This window comes from Schistocerca cancellata, chromosome 8 (genome assembly GCF_023864275.1).
Source record: "Schistocerca cancellata isolate TAMUIC-IGC-003103 chromosome 8, iqSchCanc2.1, whole genome shotgun sequence".
In the NCBI taxonomy this organism is placed as follows: domain Eukaryota; kingdom Metazoa; phylum Arthropoda; class Insecta; order Orthoptera; family Acrididae; genus Schistocerca; species Schistocerca cancellata.
In genome coordinates, this window is record NC_064633.1 from 449,385,157 (window position 1) to 449,397,963 (window position 12,807).

Sequence of the window (12,807 nt, forward strand, 5' to 3'; positions counted from 1 at the left end):
GAACTTGACAAACAAAAATCCATGAAGGAATGTAACAGTATTATGAAAAGGACAGTTGCTACACACCATACAGCACAGATGCTGAGTTGCAGATAGACACAACAAAGAGACTGTACTCTCTCTCTCTCTCTCTCTCTCTCTCTCTCTCTCTCTCACACACACACACACACACACACACACTACAGCAAATGCAACTCACATACACATGACAACAGTCTCTGGTTGCTGATGCCAGACTACGAATAGCAGTGCATGATGGGAGAGGCAACTAGGTGGTGGAGGTAAGGAGAAGCCTTGGGTAGGGAGGGGGAGGGATAGCAGGATAGGGTTGGGGGTTGGTAAAATTGCTGCTTGTGCGAGTGTGCAGGGTTGAGGTGGAGAGAGGGTAGGGCAGCTAGGTGCAGTTGGGAGGTTAGATGGCACAGGGGGGGCGCATCATGGGAGAAGTAAAAAAACTGTGGGTGTGTTGGTGGGATAGAGGGCTGTGTAGTAGAGGTGGCAAAAAATAATGTAACTGATAGAAATAACCAGCTATTGAGAAGTAGCAGCTGCTGTGATAACTGCATCATCTGATACTAGCAGTTATTTTGATAACTGCCAAAGTGTCTCACGCCATCTGTTTACCAAACATCATACTATACTTTTGTGTCAACTCATCTAAGATCTGGCTACAATAGAGAGGGATAGACCATCTGGAGGTTGTTCTATAGGTAATGGAAATAACTGAGAGACTGTGTGCCATCTGTTGATAGAACTGTGTACTAATTCGTGCCCTCTCACTACTTTCAGCACACACAATTAAATGAAGTTAATGTCAGAGCAGTGGCTGAATAGAAGTGATCGTAAAGGCATTGGTCATGTACGGTCATTCCCTTGAGTCACTGCTCTGTTTGTCAATTTAGTTTGGGCAGGTAATACAAATAGTTACTTTAAGGAATTCCAGCGATTATGGAAAGAACTGTCTGTGGTCGGTATTTTTCTCTGGCAGTTATCATATTAGCTCACAGTTCTTGTTCTCTGGCAGTTAACAGGCTACCACTAAAGGTAATCTGAAAGTTGATAACTGTGTTCCTGGCTCCAGTTATAGGTTGTAGAACGTGGTGATATTTCCAGAGAGGATAGTTACTGGAGTGAACAAAATATTTTCATACTGCTACGGGGGTTGCAGAGAGTTGACAGATAATGGGATTCTATTTTCTCCATTTCTTGTATTTTGTAGTTCCAGAACAGGTGTCAGTATCTTTCCGGCCTTTGGTTGCATTACAGGGCATTGACTTTCATTTTGTGTTCATGTTTCTCTTTGTGTTGTTGCTACTAGGGTAGTGGTACTAGCAATAGTAGTATACATAGAAAGCTATGAAATGTCGTAAAGAGTATGCAACATGTTCATATTTTTTAGAGGCTCTACACCTACTGAAATATTTGAGTATTGTAGGTGATCTAAAGATGGAAATAGTTGAGTACCTTCTCAAAGTATACCATGTCCCTAATGGTTAGTGCCATCATTAAGATGCAAAAGTGCCAGTGTTGTACCAGATCAATCTCATTAAAGTGTATCTTATCAACTTAGTACAAAAAAAAGACTTGTGTAGTTTGGTGAAACTTAGTGTTGTGGCTTTACTAAGAGAAGAATGAGTTTCCTCAGTTTGTACGGCTTTTTTTAATTTAATTAGTTTTCGGCTATTGACTTTGAAACATTTCCTACATAGTATTGAGCAATTCAATTTTATACAAGAAAATTTTACAGTGGAACATTTACACTTCAGACACATGTCTGGCACATTAACCATTTGAAGGAGGCATATTAGGAATGAATACAGGTGTGCTTACAACAATAATCAGGTCAGATACTTTGTCAGTGGTATTTAAATAAAGTATATATGTACTTATTGAGGGTCTACTACTACTTGTGCATACTATATGAACTTTTGAACAATATATGCTGTTTGTTTTTTAAGAGCTCAAGTCAGTTCATTTTCTGTTATATTAAGCAACAGAAGAATACTTCCTCAGGTGCATTCATTGCTATGTTGAGGTTCTGTTATATGCAAAACTTAGCCCTTCATTTTTATTGCTCACCTGTCTCATTCATGAATTAATCCGTTACATATTCAGGCAGTTAACTGTCATGATATTAAATTGTAAAAAGAAAAAAAGTCAAAATAATCAGGTTGCATTGACAGATGAAGTGTTTATTATTGCCTCATATGTCTGACAAACATGGAATCTCAGGTAATGTGTTCCTCAGGATAGGAAATTTTGTTACTAAAAAATTTCTGAAAACTTAATGCAAATCCATATCCCCTCACATCAGTACCGTACTTTTAATTCAGACTCTCACAATCTGGATACCAAAAGAATGATTAGATCAACATAGAAAAAAGGTATTGTAATGGTTTCTGAGGCATTTAAATCTGTTAACCTTAAGAGGTTAACACAACCAATCATCCACTGGAATTCTGCATACAACAATGCCAAACATACGAGATACACAAGAAACTGAAGGCTTGGAGAAATGTAATCAGTCATTTTCCCACCAAAAAATTAAGACCCCCACTATAGCTGAAGAAATCTAGCAGTTTATGTTAAGTGAACAGCACAAGAAATTAAGCTTCGAATTTTCCCTACAATATTCAGTGTACATATTAGTTCATACTTACAAAAGCACTTACACAATGCTGTGGCAAAGTTCTGCATACTTTCTGTTGCAGCTGTGAGGATAATATTTCTAATAGCAATTGATAACCTACATATATATAACCATCCAAAAATCAACTGAAATGTATCTGGCAGTTAATTAGCTAAGGTTGTGGCACAATTCATATGACATTCCTGCCACCTTGCTCTACCCACAGTTATAATTATACTGATAACTAAACTGACGGATTCCACCTACTTTATTATTTAACTGTAAACCCATCTGGGATATTTGATAGTGAAAAATAAATGACAGTTATTTATAACCATAACTGTGAAAACGGATACTCCAAAATAACCATTTGGCCCACCTCTACTTATAGTGCTGGAATTGAAACAGGGAAGCGGCTGATGGGCAAGGACAATGACTAATGAAGGTTGAGGCCAGGAGGGGTGCAGGAATGTGGGATACATGGCAGGGAGAGTTCCCGTCTGCGCAGTCCAGAAAAGCTGGTGTTGGTGGGAAGGATCCGTATGGCACAGGCTGTGAAGCAGTCATTAAAATGAAGTACATTATGTTGGGTGGCATGCCCAGCAATGGGGTGGTCCAGCTGTTTTTTGGTCACAGTTTGTCGGTAGACATTCATGCGGGAAGACAGCTTGTTTGTTTTCATGCCCACGTAGAATGCAGCATAGTGGTTACAGCTTAGCTTGTGGATCACATGACTGGTTTCACAGGTAATGCTGCCTCTGATGGGATAGGCAAGGCTTGTGACTGGACTGGAGTAGGTGGTGGTAAGAGAATGTATGAGACAGGTCATGCATCTGAGTCTATTACAGGGATATGAGCCATGAGGTAAGGGTTTGGGAACAGGGGTTATGTAGGGATATACAAAGATGTGTAGGTTCGGTGGATGGTGGGAAGGATGGTGGGTAGGGCATTTCTCATTTTGGGGCATGACAAGAGGTAATCTAAACCCCGGCAGAGCATGTGATTCAGCTGCTCCAGTCCTGGGTGGTACTGAGTCTTGAGTGGAATGCTCCTGTGTGGCCAGACGTTGAGAGTTTCGGAGGTTGTGGGTGGCTGCAGAGATAAGGCATAGGAGATCTGTTTTTGTATAAGGTTGGGAGGCTAATTATGGTCTGTGAAGGTCTTTGTGAGACCCTTGGTATATTTTGAGAGGAACCGTTTATCACTGCAGGTGTGAGAGCCGTGCCGAGGACGGCAGTACTGATGTAGCCATCTCAGAGGTGGATATACAGTATTGTTCATTCCCATAACCCTTGTGGCTCAACCTTTGTTAGTCATCATCGTTAATCATTAGCCCCTTCCCTGTTCCCATTCCTGCAATACACAGCTCTCTGTATCACCAACACACCCACAGTCTTTCTAGTTCTCTTCTTTTCCACTACCCCCCCCTCCCCCTTCCCACCCTCTGTCTAACCTCTTGATTGCACAATAGCTGTCCTATCCTCTGTCTTCTCGTCTCTGTACACTCGCACAAGCAGCCCTTTACTATCCTCCGCCCCTACCCTGCTATTCCTCCTCCTCCCTGCCCCAGTCTCCTCCTTACCCCCTCCACTCAGTTGCCTCTCCCATCATGTGCTGCTACTCGCAGTCTGGCCCCAGTGACCAAAGACTGTTGTCATGTGTGTGTGAGCTGTGTGTGTGTGTGTGTGTGTGTGTGTGTGTGTGTGTGTGTGTGTGTGTGCGTGTGTGTTTTGACTGTTTGTTGTTGGCCAAAGGCTCCCTTTTGACAGTCTTTTTGTTGTGCCTATTTACAACTCAGCATCTCCTTTATATGGTGAGTAGCAACTATCCTTTTCATAATATTGTTGCACTTGGGTGGGAGCTAAGGGTGATTTCTTTGGACAGATAGGACTGAAACTTCTGTAGGATTTATTTTTTCATGGATAGGTTGACAACATTGTTTTGGATTTGTTGAGGTTTGTGGTTTGGTGGAATGTTAGGAAGGAGTTTTGGAGAATGTGTTAAATGGAAAAGGTCAGTAAGCCAGGGTCTTGGGTACTATGAGGGCTGAGTAGTGGGTTCACTGGTATTAGGATAGGTTCTGATGGGTAAGGGTTCTCTATGCTGGAGTGCAGTGTCAGTAAATTTGATAACTTATGAAAGTAGCATCTGGAGTGCTCTTCTAGGATTTCAATTTGGGAAATGTGGTGCAGGTAGTTCGTATTGCACAGTAACCTCATCTCGATGGGAGAGTGGAGGTGATTCTGGGATCCTGTTTATATTTGTTTCTGTAGTACCAGGCTTGCAAGAGGTAGGGACTGGCAGACACTGGAAATACAAAGGTCACTGTGAAAGGAGAGACGAGATCCAGAGAAAGGAATTTCTTTTGTAAGGCAGCTCGAGGATTTTGTCTTCTCTGGATTTACATCTTTTTCTTTCTGGGTAACTACTGTTGATGGACCTTCTAAACATGGAACCTTTATATTCATTGTCTTTGACTATGTATTTCTTTAGATGAAATAAATCCAATCTCTGCCACACATGGTATCCAAGGACGATTGGTTAATATTCAGTGGTATGAAAAGAATGATCATTTGAAGCAAAATGTCTAGTAAACATGGACTCTGAAATGCATACTTTAAGATGTATGAGCACTTGTTCTGTAGGAGAAATATGTTTTACAGTAGTGGGGATGAAGTAGTGCCATTTTTCTTGAGCAATGTTGTGTTTATATTAGACTATTGGCAATGAACTATGGCATTCTGTAAATATTTACAGGGTTATTACAAATGATTGAAGCGATTTCACAGCTCTACAATAACTTTATTATTTGAGATATTTTCACAATGCTTTGCACACACATACAAAAACTCAAAAAGTTTTTTTTAGGCATTCACAAATGTTCGATATGTGCCCCTTTAGTGATTCGGCAGACATCATGCCGATAATCAAGTTCCTCCCACACTCGGCGCAGCATGTCCCCATCAATGAGTTCGAAAGCATCGTTGATGCGAGCTCGCAGTTCTGGCACTTTCTTGGTAGAGGAGGTTTAAACACTGAATCTTTCACATAACTCCACAGAAAGAAATCGCATGGGGTTAAGTCGGGAGAGCGTGGAGGCCATGACATGAATTGCTGATCATGATCTCCACCACGACCGACCCATCGCTTTTCCAATCTCCTGTTTAAGAAATGCCGAACATCATGATGGAAGTGCGGTGGAGCACCATCCTGTGGTACGTTTAGCTCCCTGCTTGCTTTATTCGTCGACTTCCGCGGGCTACGCGTGAAACTTGCCCGCACGCGTTCAACCGTTTCCTCGCTCACTGCAGGCCGACCCGTTGATTTCCCCTTACAGAGGCATCCAGAAGCTTTAAACTGCGCATACCATCGTCGAATGGAGTTAGCAGTTGGTGGATCTTTGTTGAAATTCGTCCTGAAGTGTTGTTGCACTGTTATGGCTGACTGATGTGAGTGCATTTCAAGCACGACATACGCTTTCTCGGCTCCTGTCGCCATTTTGTCTCACTGCGCTCTCGAGCGCTCTGGTGGCAGAAACCTGAAGTGCGGCTTCAGCCAAACAAAACTTTATGAGTTTTTCTACGTATCTGTAGTGTGTCGTGACCATATGTCAATGAATGGAGCTACAGTGAATTTATGAAATCGCTTCAATCAATTGTAATAGCCCTGTATTTTTCAAATAGCATCCCTGAACATCCAGTTCACAAGTGTACAGTATGTGCTCTCTCTCTCTCTCTCTCTCTCTCTCTCTCTCATGAGCGCACACACACACACACACACACACACACACACACACACACACACACACACACACACACACACCACAAAACCCTACTTCATTGTTGATTATTGTTGATAAATTAGTTGTGGCTTGGTTAAATGTTGATATTTCCATCAGAGTATGTGTGGGTGTATTAAAATTTATGCTTCTGTTTTTAATACAGACAGGTAATAATTGTGCTGACACAACTGGAAGGAAGTGGAGGTTTCTCAATTGCCCATCGACTAACGCACAGACTGGCCAATTCAAGTGGGTTGCATGACTGGGGTCCTCCTAATACCAGTCATTGCCCGCCAATTGACAAACAGGTGGAAGGTCTACACTCACCACGGCTCATAACATAACTCTAAAGAATCTTCATTGTGTTTTGTGATATTTAGCATTGGTGAGACAGCAATGTAGAAATAATCTGTCTTGTAAAGATCTGATGTGCCACTTGTTACCGGATGAGCCACATAGCTTCACTGCTAGCCTTAGTGTGTTTGTTTCCTACTGTTTGGTGCCATGAAGTAGACAGCACTGCCATTTGCAGTTATGAAAAGTTTGCAGCAGGTTATATACATAGATATTTGTATTTGCTGCTGTAGAAGTGGAGAGCCTTGCTTATTGGGTCTAGCATATTTTGACACACACATTGTGCATGATGTATAATAGACCAACACAGTATGAGAAAAATGTTCGTGAGACAGCTACATATCAGCACTCATTGCTTGAAATCTTAGCCGAATGCTGTATTCAGGTTGCTGGAGATGTTATGGTGGTTTACAATTGTGTACAATAGGAAACTTCACAGTGTAGTTGTGAAGTATGTGGTTTGCACATGAATCTCAACTTTTTTTTCTGTAAGCTGACACAGCTGTTGTTAAAAGTGTATGTCGGTGTAGAAGTGCTTAAATTTATAGTGTTAAAAAAATTCATAGTTGTTGAACTATCCCATAACTTGTGTAAAGCTGAAAGGTGGTGAGAGTGGAAATTCAGAAAATTTAATAATAAGATAGTGGATGAGGAAGCATTTTCATTTGTTTGAAAGGGCTATACTGTGATATTTTCTATGATAACTGTTATAAAATATGCCCATTTTAAAAAAGTGCATTGTTTTTATTATAACTAAGAGTTTCATGAAAGAAGTTTTTGAGCCAGTGGATCATTTGTAGATTACAGCATGAGCCTTATTTTGAAATTACAAGGTTGTTAATGTAGAAAAGCTGTGGCTGTGAGCAGACGTCTTCCTTGGAGAAGAAGCTGTGTTATAACAAACTCATTCAGTTTCACCTTCTTCATAGTCTGCCCAATTATGAGAATCACATCGAAATACTCTGTACAAATATTGTGATCACAGAATGTAACACAAACATCACAAAACATCTAATGGATCCAAACGTTTTAGTAACTACTTCTTGCAGGATTTGTTTTTTAAATGCTGTTAACCATTAGGAAAAATGAGTTAACCCTGTCTTTGGTGCTGACTTTTATGCATTACTCAGTAACTCAGAAATAATACACTAACAGTGTAGCGCTCAGTTTTGGGATACTTCTGAAAGGCAATAGTAATGAATCTGTGACCTGAAAATCACCGCTTGTGTAAAATGCACATGTTGAGAAAGTGTTTTAGACTGATAATTGATAATGATATTGATAATATTAATGATGAAGACGATGATGATAATAATGAAAACCAACAAGAGTAATTTAGTTTTAAGGATGAATTTATAATAGAAAGGGTTCTACCTTTGATACTACATGTGCACTCAGTAAGACAGAGCCTGAAGTGATATGACCATTTACTCTGTTTCTCAACTCCTTTTATATTTCTCCATTTTGACTGCCAATTTTTTTCACTTCTGTCTGAATGGCACTGCACACTAAAATCTATTTTTAAAGCCTTTGACAAGTATCGATAATGATACTTCACAAAATAGTTCAAAGTGCATTAAAATATTGGTGACAGAGAATGTGATAATCTGCTCTACAAATGTTTTATGTATGTCCTTGTCTGTGAAATGTACAATCTACTGTATGTTGTAGAATATGTTTTGTTACTTACTCTATGCATCACTGTGCGGCATTTTGTATTGTGTAAATCTCAGGTATGGCTTTACTTTCATGTATACTTTGCCTGTAAACAGACTTTTGAATATTCAAAACTGTACAGTCCATTATAATTTTTACAATGTATATTTTATGTTATTGTAATACCTGTGTAATACTGACACTACAAAGATCTGAGATAAAAAAAATCTTGCCATTGTGATAAAATGTTCACTATTTTTTCAATTTTTCTCCTTCTATGCTCTTTCATTTTGAAGATGATTTTTTTTTTACATGCTGTTTTATTTAGTTTTCATTTTTAGAGGTATAAATAATTACAAATCTCAAATGATGCCTCTGTTCCAAAACACTTTCTCTCAAGAGTAAATTGCACCTTATACTGTGGCAGCATGTTACTTAAACAAAAGTGGTATCTGTAGCAGTTATTGCTCCATTTGGAGGATGACTGCATAAATGAATGTTATACTTAAGAAAACTATGAACTGTCTTCATGACTGGAAAACTTCTGCATAATTTTCAGGGTTGTAATAGCGTCAAAGGTAAGTGTTCACCATCACAAATGATCCCCTATTTTGTGTCTCCTTGGTATACTAAAAAACCACTATTTGATATCATGTTAGAAAGGCTCATGAGTTTTCTGCTTAGAGTCCATAATTTTAATGACTTGTTACATTTTGTGGTATCCTGGGAGTGCTACCAACTAGTGAAATGTTTGTTAGAATGAAGAGTCAAACAATGGAAAATTCAAAATGGACTGTAACAACATTATGAAAAGGAAAAGAGGAGATGCTGAGCTGCAGATTTCGTAATGCAGCCCTTTCTGCAGGGGTTAAGTTACTGCGCTGAGTAGGATGCTGCAGAAGAAACAAGAAGGAAAACTTGCCATGCTCTGTTGAAGGCTCCTGCTCAACGCAGTAACTTAACCCCTGCAGAAAGGGCTGCATTATGAGATCTGAGAGAGGATGTAGGGAAGCAGCATACTCACGCCATATAAAATTCACATCAGTCTTTCCATTGTATGCCAGCCTAGTCTGCTGTAACTAGCTCTGATGTCATAAATATTGCGCAATACTTTAAAATGAAGTTTCTAGCATGTCAGGAGTAATACAAAATCAATATGTGTTGGATATCAGTTCAATAACTTTAACCATTTTTCGAAATTTGGATGTTCATCTGTAAAAATCATTGGCGCAACAGAAAAGAGCTAGAAACTTAAAAATTTATATTTAGATTCCTTTTGCATAATAATTTAGTAGAAACAGTATTCTGGATCTCACAAATTAAAATTTTAGTTGAAATTCATGATTTTCTGGTTTTTGTCTTAGAAATTAAGGAAGCAAGGTAGATTAAGTAGGCGAATAAATAAAGCTAGGATGTTTAAATTTAAGTAAAAGGGAGATCCGCTATAATCATAAAAATGTGATAAGTTTCAACAGAATAATTATAAAACTATATCGATAGCGTAGCTCCAAAGAGCAAGTTCAGAGCTCGTCTACTGCGTGTAGTGTAATTAAACTAATTCTCTCGCCCAAAATATTTGACTTAGCCACGTCAGACTTTTATTATGATTACTTACTTGTGTGCTGATTGCACAATTAAATTGAAAGCTTCATGGACCATCAGCAAAGGAAGCAATGATTTATTCGACAACTTAAAGTGGTGCATTACTAGCCCAGCGGCTAGTCGGGAGAGCAGATTTGATCAGGCATTCCCTTAGCTGTCCGCACCGCGGCTTTATATATAAGAATGCTGCGCGAGAGAAGGAAGGCCCCAGTTCTCTCCAGACGCTGATCAGCGCACCACCTGTGCCGGGAGTCGCGTCGCGTCGGTATAGTTGATGTAAACAGGTTTGGATGCAGTAATAAGTTACTCGGGATACGTGTAACCATGAAATCGTTTTCGAGTGAAGTGTTAATTTTGGAATGACGTTAATGATCTATCTTTAGTTCGCGTATGTTGTATTTTCACGTGCCGCCGCAGGACAGACATTCTACCATTATTAGCGTGGCGTTTGATGAACATTATCATCAAATTATGGCGAGCATTCACTTAAACGTTTAATTTGAACAGTTATAGTGGCATCAGCGCATTAGACTCTGAACTGCTCTGGTAGTTGGATTGTGTGGATTCTTTTTGGTCTGTGACTTTCAGAATATAGTGAACATTTTAGAGAGAATGGTTTTTGATTATGAATCCCAGACAATCCCCTAATTCCTCAGAGTTATAAGCTGTAGCTATAAATGTATTTCTCAGATGAAGTGGGCACTAGGAATTCTAATTACAGGCTTCACATTTTGCTAATCACATTCTGGTTGGCAATATTGTAGTTAGAGAGCCAGTGTTGAGAACGGCAAACAACAGCATTAAATAAATAATAGGAACATTTAACAATTATTCCACCCGCCACCCCACAAGGACCCTGCAGTAGTAGTATTGAAAGCTGACAAAGCTAATGCAACTGTTTTGTTACCTCGTGTTGTGTATAAAGATAAGATGTATGGTCTGCTAAGTGACTCTACCTATAGGAGGATTGATTACGATCCAACAGGGCGGTTGCAACGGAAAACTTCAGCACTATTAAATTCCTCCTCCTTACTGCAAGAGACCATCAGAGATTAAGACCACATGGTTATGTACCTCCAAGACTGTATGGCATTCCAAAGGTTCATAGAGAGGGTCTTCCTCTGTGTCCAATAGTGAGTAACAATGGAGCTCCTACATATGATTTAGCAAAACGTCTCGCTTCCTTGCTGAGACCTTTCGTTGGCAAGTGCTCACATCACATACGAAACTCAGCTGATTTTATAATTAGACTGGGGGCTCTTCATATTAGCAGTGTAGACGTTCTAGTAAGTTTTGATGTGGTCTCACTTTTTACAAAAGTTCCTCTTGCAGATTCTTTGACACTGATTGGTAACATGTTTCCTGTTGATATCACTGCTTTGTTTATTTTATGTTTAATCAAGAATATTTTGAACAGAATGATGGTGTCACCATGGGTAGCCCCCTGTCTCCCTTGGTGGCCAACAATTTTATGGAGGATTTTGAGGAGAGAGCACTTGAGTCAGCTGCCCTGAAACCAACAGTTTTTTGGAGGTATGTGGATGATACTTTCGTAGTGTAGCCTCATGGAGAATACAAACTAATGGAGTTTCTGCATCACCTCAACTCCATTCACAGCAACATCCGGTTTACCATGGAAATAGAGAAAGATGGTTGTTTGCCTTTCTTGGATGTCCTGGTTCGAAGGAAGAGTGATGGTTCTCTGGGGCATTCAGTTTATCGGAAGCCCACTCATACTGATTTGTACCTGCAAGCATCGAGTTGCCGTCACCCGTCGCAAACCATGAGTGTCCTTAAAACACTTGTTCATAGAGCTCATACTGTCTCAGATCTAGATAGCTTACTTCAAGAACTCGCCCATCTAAAGACAGTATTTAGCAAAAATAGGTATTCTATCCAGCAGATTAACAGGGCACTAACAGTTAAAGCTAAGAAGCAGGAAGTGGATAAAGAGGAGAACATGCCAACAATCTTTAGCTTTTCTTCCTTTCATTGGCAACACTTCGTTTAAAATAGCAAGAATCCTCTGAAAATTTCAGGTGAAAGTGGTTTCCTGCCCACCATCGAAGATTGAGGACCTTGTGGGATCAGTAAAGGACAATCTGTTACTACAAAAGGCCGCAATTTACAAGATACCGTGCCAACGCGGTATGGCTTGTGTAGGTCAAACTACAAACACCACGAAAGAACGCTGCGCTGAACATCAACGTTACACCCGCCTTCTGCAGCCAAGCAAGTCCGCTATTGCTGAACATTGTATTTTTACAGGACATTCAATGGAGTATGAGAAAATAATGATTTTGTCCAGAGCAACATCTTTCTGAGACTCCATTATGAAAGAATCCGTAGAAATACATCTGGTGGAAAATCTGTGACAGCGGCTACCAGCTGGACAGTGCATGGAATCCCATCATCTTCATGATTTGCTCAGATCGAAGATGACAGAGTGCACCGACGGTCGTGGAAAACAGCAACGCAGAGGGTGACTGAGTTCCACTATTCCACCAGGGAGGGCGCTGCTGGCGGGTAGTGTGTGCCAACAGGCAGTGTGGTCCATCTATCAAGTTTTCGACACATGCGCAGAATAGTTACAGCGTGCTATATATTGCGGAATGGAGGACGTTTTCACTAGTCTGCAAGGGCTCACCTGACGATGACTGGCAGGTGGCCAGTTGCAATATCATGCGAGGTATTGAACGATGACCGGCTGCAAGACTGAAATTTGTTTGAACAATTTTATGCTACTCACACAACAGTTGAAATTATATGCATGGACTCCACAGTA

The 12,807-nt window shown here is 40.1% G+C and overlaps 1 protein-coding gene across 1 annotated transcript in view; it reads left to right on the forward strand.

Moving 5' to 3' along the window:
* The window catches only part of LOC126094887 (calpain-D-like), a 106,885-nt gene extending 98,237 nt beyond the window's left edge, over positions 1-8,648 (forward strand). Inside the window, exon 14 of the mRNA XM_049909523.1 lies at positions 6,574-8,648. Coding sequence (XP_049765480.1) covers positions 6,574-6,754 — 181 coding nt within the window. The 3' untranslated portion in view covers positions 6,755-8,648. The remainder of the gene's footprint in view (positions 1-6,573) is intronic.
* The last annotated feature ends 4,159 nt before the right edge of the window (positions 8,649-12,807 follow it).